Below are 15,951 nucleotides of genomic sequence, written 5' to 3' on the forward strand. Positions count from 1 at the left end.
TATATGTAAGTGTGGTTGTTGCAGGTGGCCAGAGTTCTCCTTCTCTGACACTGGAGTCCATCCACTGTGGGGTACCTGAGTGCTTTTTCCCTGGCAGGGCAGCGATAAGACTAACTGATTGCTAATAAAGTATCTTAGTTGATAAGTACGAGGTCACTTAGTCATCTTTAGACATGTCCAGCGGACTTGGACATGACAGTTGATCTAGAATTAAAAGGTACTTCTCAAGGCTCCCTTATCAAACCTCCCCGAGTCTCACACTCGTTTTTTTTTGTTTTTTTTTTCTGTGTGCTCTTTTTGGCACTATTCAGCTTACGAATTGCCTATGTTTTTGCCTAATGTCCCTTTCTCTGGACAAATCAAGGTGCATATACGTATTTCCTACGTCAATAAGTCCGTCCATAACCTGGGAAAGGGTCTCCATCAAGTTCTTGTCGGGTTCTTTCAAAGTTTCACCATTTTTCAGGTCCTTCTGAGCACGCTCTCTTGGCCTATCAAAAATGCTTCTCTGGCCTGGTGAAGTTTTGTATAATCTGGTTCTTCAGTTGGCCAATAGTGTCCTTTCCTACCTCTCTTCTCTTCTGATTAGCCAGAGAGATGACGTGTTTATTTGGTTTTTTTTCCTCCTCTTTTTGTCAAAAATGTTTCTAAATCAATGTTCAACATCCACCCAAGTGGGGTCAAAAGTTCTGAATACGCCCTCCAATCCTCTTATCATTCATATTGGTTCTTCCTCAAACGATGGCAGATCTTCCTTGAATTGATCTAAATCTTCAAGGTTAAAAAGGTGTGTGGCATCTTACAGACACCAAGTTTCCATTGTCATTAAATGTGGGTACTTCCCTTAATGGGAATGACCGATCCGAATCACGGGCTACTCCTGTTCCTGTTTCCAGGCTTCTTAATCCATTGTCAATGGGGTCGGTGGGAGAAAGAAAGGGGAGGGTTGGGGCCACTGAGAGGGAGGGTTTGGTGTTGTCCCATAGGCCCAGAAGGATCAGAGGTGGGAAGGGTATGGGAATGGAATTGGGCGGGGTGGGAAGGAGGGGCAGAGGAAGAAGGGTCATTAGCTGGGGGAAAGAATGCAAAGGGGTGAGGTGTGGAGGAATGAGTAGGGTGTGAACTTAAGTGTGAACTTAGGGTGGAGGGGCTAGGGTAGGATGCATGGGCAGGCCGTGTGAACTTAGATGTGAAGTCAGTGAAAGGCCTTGGCCAAAATGGCCCAAACTTGTGAATCCTCTGAGCAGAGTTCACACCTCCAGAATCCCAGACAGCCAGGAAGGTGTGAACCCTCTTGATGAGTAGCCACCCCTCCAGAAGGGGAGCACTGGTTCCCACTGAAGCCCTGCCCTCTAAAGCTGTGATTGGCCCCTGTGAAGAGGGGAGGGGACAAGAAAGCACCATAAAAAGCCAAGGATCCTGGGACTTGAGTCACTCTTGTGGAGCTACTCTCCTGACTGGAGAGAGAGGGAGCTGAGCTAGAGACTGAGGCTGGGAGCTCTGTTCCGACTTGGACTTTGACTCCTGGGCTACTTTTTAGTGGGGTGAGGGAAAGGCTGACTCCTCTCCTAGTTTCTGGAGAGAGCTCGCTTCCATCTTGGAGGAGTCCTCCTGATTAAATCTCTCACCCAGGAAGGCCAGTAGTGAGTAATCTCGGCCTGGATTGAGAGAGGAGAAATCACTTTTCTATCCCCTGTACATTTTCCTACTTTATTGTCTCCTCTCTCTTTGGTAAAGAAACTTCTGAGTTGAGATAGAATAGGCCACGGCGGCCGACTCGAGTGTCGGACTTGTGACCAGCCTTTCTTCTTGTGAGCTGCCGCCCGGCGCGGGCGTGGAAGCCGTGGTCGGGTCTGTGCGGGAAGCGGTGATGGCGTCAGAGGGCCGCTGCTGGGAGGCCCTGCAGGCCCCGAGGAGCTCCGACAGAGGACCCTTGTCCTACCACCGCGACTGGCCGTTGAGGGGCCAGGAGACTTTGGAAGAACGCATGTCCATTCCTGAGTGGTCGACTTCCTCTGGATGCGTGGCGGACCACATCTTGCCTCCCTCTCAGCAGAATCGACTTCCCTCTGAGGATTCATCGCTCTCTTCTGCTCCTGACCAAGTACTGTCTGTTCCTCAGACCCCTGCCAGACATGCAAAGGTCTCCTCGCCAGTTTCCCTTGCAGCTCCAAGTGGAACTCGGCGTCAGGAGGATGAACTCCATCAGGCAAAATCTGTGGTACTTCGCCCCTCGCGGGGAACGGAGGTGGAAGGATGCATTCGATTGTATGAGGAGGTACACTGGCTGAAGGGAACTAGAGGACTGAGGCAGAGGCAGGAAGAGCATGAGAGGAAGGCAAGGCTCCTCTCTGAGATGGCCTCAGAGCAGCTGAAGCGGTTTGATGAACGAACGTCACGGAAACAGCACAAGGAGTATCAGGACCTTCGGGAAGGGATGGAGAAAAGTTTCCGAGAAACACAGGGTCAGCAGGAGCAGCTCCAAGAGGAACATCGTCACAGAGCCCACATGCTCCACCCGAAGCTGCGTGAGGCTGAGCAGCAGCCATCGAGGCACACGGGGCAAGGACGGCTCAGGAAAGAAGAAGGCCAGGATCGCTGGCGGTGTCTCTATGCCCTCCAAGAGGAGGCACTGCAGCTCAACCAGCAGCTGGGTGCCAGTTATCGGCACAACGGCCTACCGAGACGGGATCTGTCTGCATTTGGAGGCAGGGGAGACCAGTTGTGTGCGCTTATTTCAGACATCATTCGGAGCGCCAGTGAGAGAGGTTTTCCTGCCCCAGAAGATGAAGCCACCGCAGAACGGGCCCTGCAGGAAATGCGGCACGTGCTTACTGGTTTACAGCAGGAGATGGCCAAGGCTACTGAGGAAAAGAGGAGGCCAGATGAAGAGGAGTGCGAGGACAAACAGGGGCAATTGGAGCAGCGGCCGAGAGCCGAGAAGGAGACCCCAGATCCTGGTCAGTGTCCCGGAGGGAAACAGAGAGAAGGCCTCCACGTCAAAGCAGGAGACGGTACCATGCAGTGGTACCAGCAGCTACAGGATGCTGCCAATCAATGTGTCTTGGCTTTTGATGCATTAACCAATAGCAAAGATCAGGAGGCCAAGAAGATCAAAATGGACCTGCAGAAAGCTGCCACTATTCCTGTGAGCCAGATCTCTACAATAGCAGGCTCACAGCTGAAGGAGATCTTTGACAAGATCAACAATCTGCTCTTGGGGAAAGCTGTCCCCTGCGGTGGTCGGTCTGTGTCAGTGACAAACCACCAACAAGGCCTGGACTTTGTCCACTACAAGCTGGCAGAGAAATTCGTGAAACAAGGAGAAGAAGAAGTGGCTTCTCATCACGAAGCAGCATTCCCCATTGCTGCTGTGGCATCCGGAATCTGGGAACTCCATCCCAGAGTGGGGGAACTCATCCTTGCTCATCTTCACAAAAAATGCCCTTACTCCGTGCCTTTCTACCCAGCCTTCCAGGAGGGCATGGCCTCGGAAGAATATCAGAAGCTCCTTGGCTACCAAGTCAAGGATTCCAAAGTAGAACAACAAGATAGCTTTCTGAAGAGGATGTCTGGCATGATTCGTCTCTACGCTGCTATCATTCAACTCCGCTGGCCTAATGCAGAGAGACAAGGGGCTCATCCTCATGGCTTAAACCATGGCTGGCGCTGGCTGGCACAGCTCCTGAACATGGAGCCTCTGGCAGATGTGACCGCCACTCTTCTCTTTGACTTCTTAGAGGTATGTGGGAATGCGCTCATGAAACAGTACCAGCTTCAGTTCTGGAAGATGATGCTACTCATAAAGGAAGAATATTTTCCCCGAATTGAAGCCATCACCAGTTCAGGACAGATGGGGTCTTTGATACGTCTCGAACGGTTCCTGGAGAACTGTCTGCAGCAAGGGGAGATCCCCGTCCCAAAGGGCTCCCTGCCGCCTTCTTTCTGGCTTTCCTGATGGTGGCTTAGGTGCTGCTTCCTTTCTTGGAGGAAAAGGAATCCAAGAACAGAAGACAGCAGAATTCGAGGGGAAATGGGCTCAGGTTTTGAAATCTGAACATGGAGTTGGGTTTTTTTTTTTTTTTTTAAATCTCATGGCCAGGCCCAGGTGGTTTTCACAGTTTGGACGTCTTCTCAAACTTCATCATGAATTACGGAAAGAAGTCTTCACCTCGCAGAAACAGGAGTCACCAAGACAATTGGCTTTCACGACCATGACAGGGAAAGGAACTGCACTTTGATTCTTCATGAAAGACATAAAGAACGGCTATTGGTCTGTAATTATGATGGTAACACTTCACATTGGTCATCATTTTACGGTTACAAAGTGCTTTCCCGTTATCTTGCTCCTTACCACAAACTCGTTCAGAGAGGTAGTGTAATTCCTACTCTTGTCCCTGATTGCCAGATGAGGACGCGGGCTCAGAAAGCTCGTGGCTTGCTCAGAGTTACTTTGCTCTTCAGTGATGAAGTTACGATGTGAACGTAAGTCTTCTAACCCCAAGTTCGGTGCCCTTCCTGCCACAGCACCTGTCTCCCTTTTCCTCCCCTTTGTCTGTATTTGTCTAGCGGTTTGGACATTAGCTTCAGAGCACAGCGAGCTCTTCATATTTAGCCAAATCCCTTGAAAAGGAGCAAAGCTTTGGAGAATGCTTTTGGTAATGATCATTGGTAAAACCGTCATAAGTGTGTTCCAGAGCCTATTATGTTTAGAATCATGTCTGGCTTCTGGTTGATTTGCTTCTCACAACTTTGTATTATATGTGGTTTAGAGAGAGTTTGTTCAATTAAAAAAAAATGCATGCTCCCTTCAGCAATGCATATATATCCCATCTAAAGATGCAGTTGAGTTGGATGAGCCAAATGGATGTTTAATAGTGGCGGTATTGGGAGCTTTTGCAGAGTATTAATTTCCTTAGGGCTTGCTTTGCTTTAATTGTCCACATCGTGGCCAAATCCCATTTAATTTTTGCAGTTAATCTAAGATTCAGAGGTCAGTGCTCTCGGTATTCAATGTCGAGGGAGTTTTAAGGAGCCACAAGTTGAGCACACATAGATGTTATGAATCTGCAGAATAACCAGAAGACACTGGTCTCCTATGTCCTTCAGGGAAATCCAGATCTTGAATTGTTGGGAGATTTTAGATTTGTTGTGAAGAAAAGAACCCTTCTCCTTTAACCTCAGTAGGTACATCTATATGCCTTGATGATGTGTATAATGTATATGTGTAATAGTTTTTTTTTAATACGAATGTGATATGAAGTGATTCGTTCTCTGAATGATTGAATACACTTCTAAAACCATTAATAAAAGTTTTATTTCTAACTCGTGGTAGAGTGGATTCTTGTTTGGGTCTTCATGAGAGCAATCATTCCCTACGCCTTTGGCTATGTCTTTAGGGTCATAGCATGGTGCCTATATGTAAGTGTGGTTGTTGCAGGTGGCCAGAGTTCTCCTTCTCTGACACTGGAGTCCATCCACTGTGGGGTACCTGAGTGCTTTTTCCCTGGCAGGGCAGCGATAAGACTAACTGATTGCTAATAAAGTATCTTAGTTGATAAGTACGAGGTCACTTAGTCATCTTTAGACATGTCCAGCGGACTTGGACATGACAGTTGATCTAGAATTAAAAGGTACTTCTCAAGGCTCCCTTATCAAACCTCCCCGAGTCTCACACTCGTTTTTTTTTGTTTTTTTTTTCTGTGTGCTCTTTTTGGCACTATTCAGCTTACGAATTGCCTATGTTTTTGCCTAATGTCCCTTTCTCTGGACAAATCAAGGTGCATATACGTATTTCCTACGTCAATAAGTCCGTCCATAACCTGGGAAAGGGTCTCCATCAAGTTCTTGTCGGGTTCTTTCAAAGTTTCACCATTTTTCAGGTCCTTCTGAGCACGCTCTCTTGGCCTATCAAAAATGCTTCTCTGGCCTGGTGAAGTTTTGTATAATCTGGTTCTTCAGTTGGCCAATAGTGTCCTTTCCTACCTCTCTTCTCTTCTGATTAGCCAGAGAGATGACGTGTTTATTTGGTTTTTTTTCCTCCTCTTTTTGTCAAAAATGTTTCTAAATCAATGTTCAACATCCACCCAAGTGGGGTCAAAAGTTCTGAATACGCCCTCCAATCCTCTTATCATTCATATTGGTTCTTCCTCAAACGATGGCAGATCTTCCTTGAATTGATCTAAATCTTCAAGGTTAAAAAGGTGTGTGGCATCTTACAGACACCAAGTTTCCATTGTCATTAAATGTGGGTACTTCCCTTAATGGGAATGACCGATCCGAATCACGGGCTACTCCTGTTCCTGTTTCCAGGCTTCTTAATCCATTGTCAATGGGGTCGGTGGGAGAAAGAAAGGGGAGGGTTGGGGCCACTGAGAGGGAGGGTTTGGTGTTGTCCCATAGGCCCAGAAGGATCAGAGGTGGGAAGGGTATGGGAATGGAATTGGGCGGGGTGGGAAGGAGGGGCAGAGGAAGAAGGGTCATTAGCTGGGGGAAAGAATGCAAAGGGGTGAGGTGTGGAGGAATGAGTAGGGTGTGAACTTAAGTGTGAACTTAGGGTGGAGGGGCTAGGGTAGGATGCATGGGCAGGCCGTGTGAACTTAGATGTGAAGTCAGTGAAAGGCCTTGGCCAAAATGGCCCAAACTTGTGAATCCTCTGAGCAGAGTTCACACCTCCAGAATCCCAGACAGCCAGGAAGGTGTGAACCCTCTTGATGAGTAGCCACCCCTCCAGAAGGGGAGCACTGGTTCCCACTGAAGCCCTGCCCTCTAAAGCTGTGATTGGCCCCTGTGAAGAGGGGAGGGGACAAGAAAGCACCATAAAAAGCCAAGGATCCTGGGACTTGAGTCACTCTTGTGGAGCTACTCTCCTGACTGGAGAGAGAGGGAGCTGAGCTAGAGACTGAGGCTGGGAGCTCTGTTCCGACTTGGACTTTGACTCCTGGGCTACTTTTTAGTGGGGTGAGGGAAAGGCTGACTCCTCTCCTAGTTTCTGGAGAGAGCTCGCTTCCATCTTGGAGGAGTCCTCCTGATTAAATCTCTCACCCAGGAAGGCCAGTAGTGAGTAATCTCGGCCTGGATTGAGAGAGGAGAAATCACTTTTCTATCCCCTGTACATTTTCCTACTTTATTGTCTCCTCTCTCTTTGGTAAAGAAACTTCTGAGTTGAGATAGAATAGGCCACGGCGGCCGACTCGAGTGTCGGACTTGTGACCAGCCTTTCTTCTTGTGAGCTGCCGCCCGGCGCGGGCGTGGAAGCCGTGGTCGGGTCTGTGCGGGAAGCGGTGATGGCGTCAGAGGGCCGCTGCTGGGAGGCCCTGCAGGCCCCGAGGAGCTCCGACAGAGGACCCTTGTCCTACCACCGCGACTGGCCGTTGAGGGGCCAGGAGACTTTGGAAGAACGCATGTCCATTCCTGAGTGGTCGACTTCCTCTGGATGCGTGGCGGACCACATCTTGCCTCCCTCTCAGCAGAATCGACTTCCCTCTGAGGATTCATCGCTCTCTTCTGCTCCTGACCAAGTACTGTCTGTTCCTCAGACCCCTGCCAGACATGCAAAGGTCTCCTCGCCAGTTTCCCTTGCAGCTCCAAGTGGAACTCGGCGTCAGGAGGATGAACTCCATCAGGCAAAATCTGTGGTACTTCGCCCCTCGCGGGGAACGGAGGTGGAAGGATGCATTCGATTGTATGAGGAGGTACACTGGCTGAAGGGAACTAGAGGACTGAGGCAGAGGCAGGAAGAGCATGAGAGGAAGGCAAGGCTCCTCTCTGAGATGGCCTCAGAGCAGCTGAAGCGGTTTGATGAACGAACGTCACGGAAACAGCACAAGGAGTATCAGGACCTTCGGGAAGGGATGGAGAAAAGTTTCCGAGAAACACAGGGTCAGCAGGAGCAGCTCCAAGAGGAACATCGTCACAGAGCCCACATGCTCCACCCGAAGCTGCGTGAGGCTGAGCAGCAGCCATCGAGGCACACGGGGCAAGGACGGCTCAGGAAAGAAGAAGGCCAGGATCGCTGGCGGTGTCTCTATGCCCTCCAAGAGGAGGCACTGCAGCTCAACCAGCAGCTGGGTGCCAGTTATCGGCACAACGGCCTACCGAGACGGGATCTGTCTGCATTTGGAGGCAGGGGAGACCAGTTGTGTGCCCTTATTTCAGACATCATTCGGAGCGCCAGTGAGAGAGGTTTTCCTGCCCCAGAAGATGAAGCCACCGCAGAACGGGCCCTGCAGGAAATGCGGCACGTGCTTACTGGTTTACAGCAGGAGATGGCCAAGGCTACTGAGGAAAAGAGGAGGCCAGATGAAGAGGAGTGCGAGGACAAACAGGGGCAATTGGAGCAGCGGCCGAGAGCCGAGAAGGAGACCCCAGATCCTGGTCAGTGTCCCGGAGGGAAACAGAGAGAAGGCCTCCACGTCAAAGCAGGAGACGGTACCATGCAGTGGTACCAGCAGCTACAGGATGCTGCCAATCAATGTGTCTTGGCTTTTGATGCATTAACCAATAGCAAAGATCAGGAGGCCAAGAAGATCAAAATGGACCTGCAGAAAGCTGCCACTATTCCTGTGAGCCAGATCTCTACAATAGCAGGCTCACAGCTGAAGGAGATCTTTGACAAGATCAACAATCTGCTCTTGGGGAAAGCTGTCCCCTGCGGTGGTCGGTCTGTGTCAGTGACAAACCACCAACAAGGCCTGGACTTTGTCCACTACAAGCTGGCAGAGAAATTCGTGAAACAAGGAGAAGAAGAAGTGGCTTCTCATCACGAAGCAGCATTCCCCATTGCTGCTGTGGCATCCGGAATCTGGGAACTCCATCCCAGAGTGGGGGAACTCATCCTTGCTCATCTTCACAAAAAATGCCCTTACTCCGTGCCTTTCTACCCAGCCTTCCAGGAGGGCATGGCCTCGGAAGAATATCAGAAGCTCCTTGGCTACCAAGTCAAGGATTCCAAAGTAGAACAACAAGATAGCTTTCTGAAGAGGATGTCTGGCATGATTCGTCTCTACGCTGCTATCATTCAACTCCGCTGGCCTAATGCAGAGAGACAAGGGGCTCATCCTCATGGCTTAAACCATGGCTGGCGCTGGCTGGCACAGCTCCTGAACATGGAGCCTCTGGCAGATGTGACCGCCACTCTTCTCTTTGACTTCTTAGAGGTATGTGGGAATGCGCTCATGAAACAGTACCAGCTTCAGTTCTGGAAGATGATGCTACTCATAAAGGAAGAATATTTTCCCCGAATTGAAGCCATCACCAGTTCAGGACAGATGGGGTCTTTGATACGTCTCGAACGGTTCCTGGAGAACTGTCTGCAGCAAGGGGAGATCCCCGTCCCAAAGGGCTCCCTGCCGCCTTCTTTCTGGCTTTCCTGATGGTGGCTTAGGTGCTGCTTCCTTTCTTGGAGGAAAAGGAATCCAAGAACAGAAGACAGCAGAATTCGAGGGGAAATGGGCTCAGGTTTTGAAATCTGAACATGGAGTTGGGTTTTTTGTTTTTTTTTTTTAAATCTCATGGCCAGGCCCAGGTGGTTTTCACAGTTTGGACGTCTTCTCAAACTTCATCATGAATTACGGAAAGAAGTCTTCACCTCGCAGAAACAGGAGTCACCAAGACAATTGGCTTTCACGACCATGACAGGGAAAGGAACTGCACTTTGATTCTTCATGAAAGACATAAAGAACGGCTATTGGTCTGTAATTATGATGGTAATACTTCACATTGGTCATCATTTTACAGTTACAAAGTGCTTTCCCGTTATCTTGCTCCTTACCACAAACTCGTTCAGAGAGGTAGTGTAATTCCTACTCTTGTCCCTGATTGCCAGATGAGGACGCGGGCTCAGAAAGCTCGTGGCTTGCTCAGAGTTACTTTGCTCTTCAGTGATGAAGTTACGATGTGAACGTAAGTCTTCTAACCCCAAGTTCGGTGCCCTTCCTGCCACAGCACCTGTCTCCCTTTTCCTCCCCTTTGTCTGTATTTGTCTAGCGGTTTGGACATTAGCTTCAGAGCACAGCGAGCTCTTCATATTTAGCCAAATCCCTTGAAAAGGAGCAAAGCTTTGGAGAATGCTTTTGGTAATGATCATTGGTAAAACCGTCATAAGTGTATTCCAGAGCCTATTATGTTTAGAATCATGTCTGGCTTCTGGTTGATTTGCTTCTCACAACTTTGTATTATATGTGGTTCAGAGAGAGTTTGTTCAATTAAAAAAAAATGCATGGTCCCTTCAGCAATGCATATATATCCCATCTAAAGATGCAGTTGAGTTGGATGAGCCAAATGGATGTTTAAAAGTGGCGGTATTGGGAGCTTTTGCAGAGTATTAATTTCCTTAGGGCTTGCTTTGCTTTAATTGTCCACATCGTGGCCAAATCCCATTTAATTTTTGCAGTTAATCTAAGATTCAGAGGTCAGTGCTCTCGGTATTCAATGTCGAGGGAGTTTTAAGGAGCCACAAGTTGAGCACACATAGATGTTATGAATCTGCAGAATAACCAGAAGACACTGGTCTCCTATGTCCTTCAGGGAAATCCAGATCTTGAATTGTTGGGAGATTTTAGATTTGTTGTGAAGAAAAGAACCCTTCTCCTTTAACCTCAGTAGGTACATCTATATGCCTTGATGATGTGTATAATGTATATGTGTAATAGTTTTTTTTTTTAATACGAATGTGATATGAAGTGATTCGTTCTCTGAATGATTGAATACACTTCTAAAACCATTAATAAAAGTTTTATTTCTAACTCGTGGTAGAGTGGATTCTTGTTTGGGTCTTCATGAGAGCAATCATTCCCTACGCCTTTGTCTATCTTTAGGGTCATAGCGTGGTGCCTATATGTAAGTGTGGTTGTTGCAGGTGGCCAGAGTTCTCCTTCTCTGACACTGGAGTCCATCCACTGTGGGGTACCTGAGTGCTTTTTCCCTGGCAGGGCAGCGATAAGACTAACTGATTGCTAATAAAGTATCTTAGTTGATAAGTACGAGGTCACTTAGTCATCTTTAGACATGTCCAGCGGACTTGGACATGACAGTTGATCTAGAATTAAAAGGTACTTCTCAAGGCTCCCTTATCAAACCTCCCCGAGTCTCACACTCGTTTTTTTTTGTTTTTTTTTTTCTGTGTGCTCTTTTTGGCACTATTCAGCTTACGAATTGCCTATGTTTTTGCCTAATGTCCCTTTCTCTGGACAAATCAAGGTGCATATACGTATTTCCTACGTCAATAAGTCCGTCCATAACCTGGGAAAGGGTCTCCATCAAGTTCTTGTCGGGTTCTTTCAAAGTTTCACCATTTTTCAGGTCCTTCTGAGCACGCTCTCTTGGCCTATCAAAAATGCTTCTCTGGCCTGGTGAAGTTTTGTATAATCTGGTTCTTCTGTTGGCCAATAGTGTCCTTTCCTACCTCTCTTCTCTTCTGATTAGCCAGAGAGATGACGTGTTTATTTGGTTTTTTTTCCTCCTCTTTTTGTCAAAAATGTTTCTAAATCAATGTCCAACATCCACCCAAGTGGGGTCAAAAGTTCTGAATACGCCCTCCAATCCTCTTATCATTCGTATTGGTTCTTCCTCAAACGATGGCAGATCGTCCTTGAATTGATCTAAATCTTCAAGGTTAAAAAGGTGTGTGGCATCTTACAGACACCAAGTTTCCATTGTCATTAAAAGTGGGTACTTCCCTTAATGGGAATGACCGATCCGAATCACGGGCTACTCCTGTTCCTGTTTCCAGGCTTCTTAATCCATTGTCAATGGGGTCGGTGGGAGAAAGAAAGGGGAGGGTTGGGGCCACTGAGAGGGAGGGTTTGGTGTTGTCCCATAGGCCCAGAAGGATCAGAGGTGGGAAGGGTATGGGAATGGAATTGGGCGGGGTGGGAAGGAGGGGCAGAGGAAGAAGGGTCATTAGCTGGGGGAAAGAATGCAAAGGGGTGAGGTGTGGAGGAATGAGTAGGGTGTGAACTTAAGTGTGAACTTAGGGTGGAGGGGCTAGGGTAGGATGCATGGGCAGGCCGTGTGAACTTAGATGTGAAGTCAGTGAAAGGCCTTGGCCAAAATGGCCCAAACTTGTGAATCCTCTGAGCAGAGTTCACACCTCCAGAATCCCAGACAGCCAGGAAGGTGTGAACCCTCTTGATGAGTAGCCACCCCTCCAGAAGGGGAGCACTGGTTCCCACTGAAGCCCTGCCCTCTAAAACTGTGATTGGCCCCTGTGAAGAGGGGAGGGGACAAGAAAGCACCATAAAAAGCCAAGGATCCTGGGACTTGAGTCACTCTTGTGGAGCTACTCTCCTGACTGGAGAGAGAGGGAGCTGAGCTAGAGACTGAGGCTGGGAGCTCTGTTCCGACTTGGACTTTGACTCCTGGGCTACTTTTTAGTGGGGTGAGGGAAAGGCTGACTCCTCTCCTAGTTTCTGGAGAGAGCTCGCTTCCATCTTGGAGGAGTCCTCCTGATTAAATCTCTCACCCAGGAAGGCCAGTAGTGAGTAATCTCGGCCTGGATTGAGAGAGGAGAAATCACTTTTCTATCCCCTGTACATTTTCCTACTTTATTGTCTCCTCTCTCTTTGGTAAAGAAACTTCTGAGTTGAGATAGAATAGGCCACGGCGGCCGACTCGAGTGTCGGACTTGTGACCAGCCTTTCTTCTTGTGAGCTGCCGCCCGGCGCGGGCGTGGAAGCCGTGGTCGGGTCTGTGCGGGAAGCGGTGATGGCTTCAGAGGGCCGCTGCTGGGAGGCCCTGCAGGCCCCGAGGAGCTCCGACAGAGGACCCTTGTCCTACCACCGCGACTGGCCGTTGAGGGGCCAGGAGACTTTGGAAGAACGCATGTCCATTCCTGAGTGGTCGACTTCCTCTGGATGCGTGGCGGACCACATCTTGCCTCCCTCTCAGCAGAATCGACTTCCCTCTGAGGATTCATCGCTCTCTTCTGCTCCTGACCAAGTACTGTCTGTTCCTCAGACCCCTGCCAGACATGCAAAGGTCTCCTCGCCAGTTTCCCTTGCAGCTCCAAGTGGAACTCGGCGTCAGGAGGATGAACTCCATCAGGCAAAATCTGTGGTACTTCGCCCCTCGCGGGGAACGGAGGTGGAAGGATGCATTCGATTGTATGAGGAGGTACACAGGCTGAAGGGAACTAGAGGACTGAGGCAGAGGCAGGAAGAGCATGAGAGGAAGGCAAGGCTCCTCTCTGAGATGGCCTCAGAGCAGCTGAAGCGGTTTGATGAACGGACGTCACGGAAACAGCACAAGGAGTATCAGGACCTTCGGGAAGGGATGGAGAAAAGTTTCCGAGAAACACAGGGTCAGCAGGAGCAGCTCCAAGAGGAACATCGTCACAGAGCCCACATGCTCCACCCGAAGCTGCGTGAGGCTGAGCAGCAGCCATCGAGGCACACGGGGCAAGGACGGCTCAGGAAAGAAGAAGGCCAGGATCGCTGGCGGCGTCTCTATGCCCTCCAAGAGGAGGCACTGCAGCTCAACCAGCAGCTGGGTGCCAGTTATCGGCACAACGGCCTACCGAGACGGGATCTGTCTGCATTTGGAGGCAGGGGAGACCAGTTGTGTGCGCTTATTTCAGACATCATTCGGAGCGCCAGTGAGAGAGGTTTTCCTGCCCCAGAAGATGAAGCCACCGCAGAACGGGCCCTGCAGGAAATGCGGCACGTGCTTACTGGTTTACAGCAGGAGATGGCCAAGGCTACTGAGGAAAAGAGGAGGCCAGATGAAGAGGAGTGCGAGGACAAACAGGGGCAATTGGAGCAGCGGCCGAGAGCCGAGAAGGAGACCCCAGATCCTGGTCAGTGTCCCGGAGGGAAACAGAGAGAAGGCCTCCACGTCAAAGCAGGAGACGGTACCATGCAGTGGTACCAGCAGCTACAGGATGCTGCCAATCAATGTGTCTTGGCTTTTGATGCATTAACCAATAGCAAAGATCAGGAGGCCAAGAAGATCAAAATGGACCTGCAGAAAGCTGCCACTATTCCTGTGAGCCAGATCTCTACAATAGCAGGCTCACAGCTGAAGGAGATCTTTGACAAGATCAACAATCTGCTCTTGGGGAAAGCTGTCCCCTGCGGTGGTCGGTCTGTGTCAGTGACAAACCACCAACAAGGCCTGGACTTTGTCCACTACAAGCTGGCAGAGAAATTCGTGAAACAAGGAGAAGAAGAAGTGGCTTCTCATCACGAAGCAGCATTCCCCATTGCTGCTGTGGCATCCGGAATCTGGGAACTCCATCCCAGAGTGGGGGAACTCATCCTTGCTCATCTTCACAAAAAATGCCCTTACTCCGTGCCTTTCTACCCAGCCTTCCAGGAGGGCATGGCCTCGGAAGAATATCAGAAACTCCTTGGCTACCAAGTCAAGGATTCCAAAGTAGAACAACAAGATAGCTTTCTGAAGAGGATGTCTGGCATGATTCGTCTCTACGCTGCTATCATTCAACTCCGCTGGCCTTATGCAGAGAGACAAGGGGCTCATCCTCATGGCTTAAACCATGGCTGGCGCTGGCTGGCACAGCTCCTGAACATGGAGCCTCTGGCAGATGTGACCGCCACTCTTCTCTTTGACTTCTTAGAGGTATGTGGGAATGCGCTCATGAAACAGTACCAGCTTCAGTTCTGGAAGATGATGCTACTCATAAAGGAAGAATATTTTCCCCGAATTGAAGCCATCACCAGTTCAGGACAGATGGGGTCTTTGATACGTCTCGAACGGTTCCTGGAGAACTGTCTGCAGCAAGGGGAGATCCCCGTCCCAAAGGGCTCCCTGCCGCCTTCTTTCTGGCTTTCCTGATGGTGGCTTAGGTGCTGCTTCCTTTCTTGGAGGAAAAGGAATCCAAGAACAGAAGACAGCAGAATTCGAGGGGAAATGGGCTCAGGTTTTGAAATCTGAACATGGAGTTGGGTTTTTTTTTTTTTTTTTAAATCTCATGGCCAGGCCCAGGTGGTTTTCACAGTTTGGACGTCTTCTCAAACTTCATCATGAATTACGGAAAGAAGTCTTCACCTCGCAGAAACAGGAGTCACCAAGACAATTGGCTTTCACGACCATGACAGGGAAAGGAACTGCACTTTGATTCTTCATGAAAGACATAGAGAACGGCTATTGGTCTGTAATTATGATGGTAACACTTCACATTGGTCATCATTTTACAGTTACAAAGTGCTTTCCCGTTATCTTGCTCCTTACCACAAACTCGTTCAGAGAGGTAGTGTAATTCCTACTCTTGTCCCTGATTGCCAGATGAGGACGCGGGCTCAGAAAGCTTGTGGCTTACTCAGAGTTACTTTGCTCTTCAGTGATGAAGTTACGATGTGAACGTAAGTCTTCTAACCCCAAGTTCGGTGCCCTTCCTGCCACACCACCTGTCTCCCTTTTCCTCCCCTTTGTCTGTATTTGTCTAGCGGTTTGGACATTAGCTTCAGAGCACAGCGAGCTCTTCATATTTAGCCAAATCCCTTGAAAAGGAGCAATGCTTTGGAGAATGCTTTTGGTAATGATCATTGGTAAAACCGTCATAAGTGTATTCCAGAGCCTATTATGTTTAGAATCATGTCTGGCTTCTGGTTGATTTGCTTCTCACAACTTTGTATTATATGTGGTTCAGAGAGAGTTTGTTCAATTAAAAAAAAATGCATGCTCCCTTCAGCAATGCATATATATCCCATCTAAAGATGCAGTTGAGTTGGATGAGCCAAATGGATGTTTAATAGTGGCGGTATTGGGAGCTTTTGCAGAGTATTAATTTCCTTAGGGCTTGCTTTGCTTTAATTGTCCACATCGTGGCCAAATCCCATTTAATTTTTGCAGTTAATCTAAGATTCAGAGGTCAGTGCTCTCGGTATTCAATGTCGAGGGAGTTTTAAGGAGCCACAAGTTGAGCACACATAGATGTTATGAATCTGCAGAATAACCAGAAGACACTGGTCTCCTATGTCCTTCAGGGAAATC

General features: G+C 48.9%; 3 protein-coding genes across 3 annotated transcripts; all 3 read left to right on the forward strand.

Annotated features, from left to right (window-relative positions):
- Positions 1-1,870: 1,870 nt before the first annotated feature.
- On the forward strand, positions 1,871-3,958 carry LOC130458112 (mRNA export factor GLE1-like). The gene has a single exon (XM_056821093.1). It carries the CDS (start codon positions 1,871-1,873, stop codon positions 3,956-3,958), a length of 2,088 nt encoding a protein of 695 aa, XP_056677071.1.
- Positions 3,959-7,286: 3,328 nt separating this feature from the next.
- LOC130458113 (mRNA export factor GLE1-like) lies at positions 7,287-9,374 on the forward strand. The gene has a single exon (XM_056821094.1). It carries the CDS (start codon positions 7,287-7,289, stop codon positions 9,372-9,374), a length of 2,088 nt encoding a protein of 695 aa, XP_056677072.1.
- Positions 9,375-12,705: 3,331 nt separating this feature from the next.
- On the forward strand, positions 12,706-14,793 carry LOC130458454 (mRNA export factor GLE1-like). The gene has a single exon (XM_056824215.1). The coding sequence runs from the start codon at positions 12,706-12,708 to the stop codon at positions 14,791-14,793; it is 2,088 nt and encodes a 695-aa protein (XP_056680193.1).
- Positions 14,794-15,951: the final 1,158 nt, after the last annotated feature.

Source organism: Monodelphis domestica, chromosome 3 (genome assembly GCF_027887165.1).
Source record: "Monodelphis domestica isolate mMonDom1 chromosome 3, mMonDom1.pri, whole genome shotgun sequence".
Lineage (NCBI taxonomy): Eukaryota > Metazoa > Chordata > Mammalia > Didelphimorphia > Didelphidae > Monodelphis > Monodelphis domestica.

What these genes read in the sequence shown, in the direction of transcription:
- LOC130458113 (XM_056821094.1), top strand. Translation starts at nt 7,287, where the DNA reads ATGGCGTCAGAGGGCCGCTGCTGGGAGGCCCTGCAGGCCCCGAGGAGC.
- LOC130458454 (XM_056824215.1), top strand. Translation starts at nt 12,706, where the DNA reads ATGGCTTCAGAGGGCCGCTGCTGGGAGGCCCTGCAGGCCCCGAGGAGC.
- LOC130458112 (XM_056821093.1), top strand. Translation starts at nt 1,871, where the DNA reads ATGGCGTCAGAGGGCCGCTGCTGGGAGGCCCTGCAGGCCCCGAGGAGC.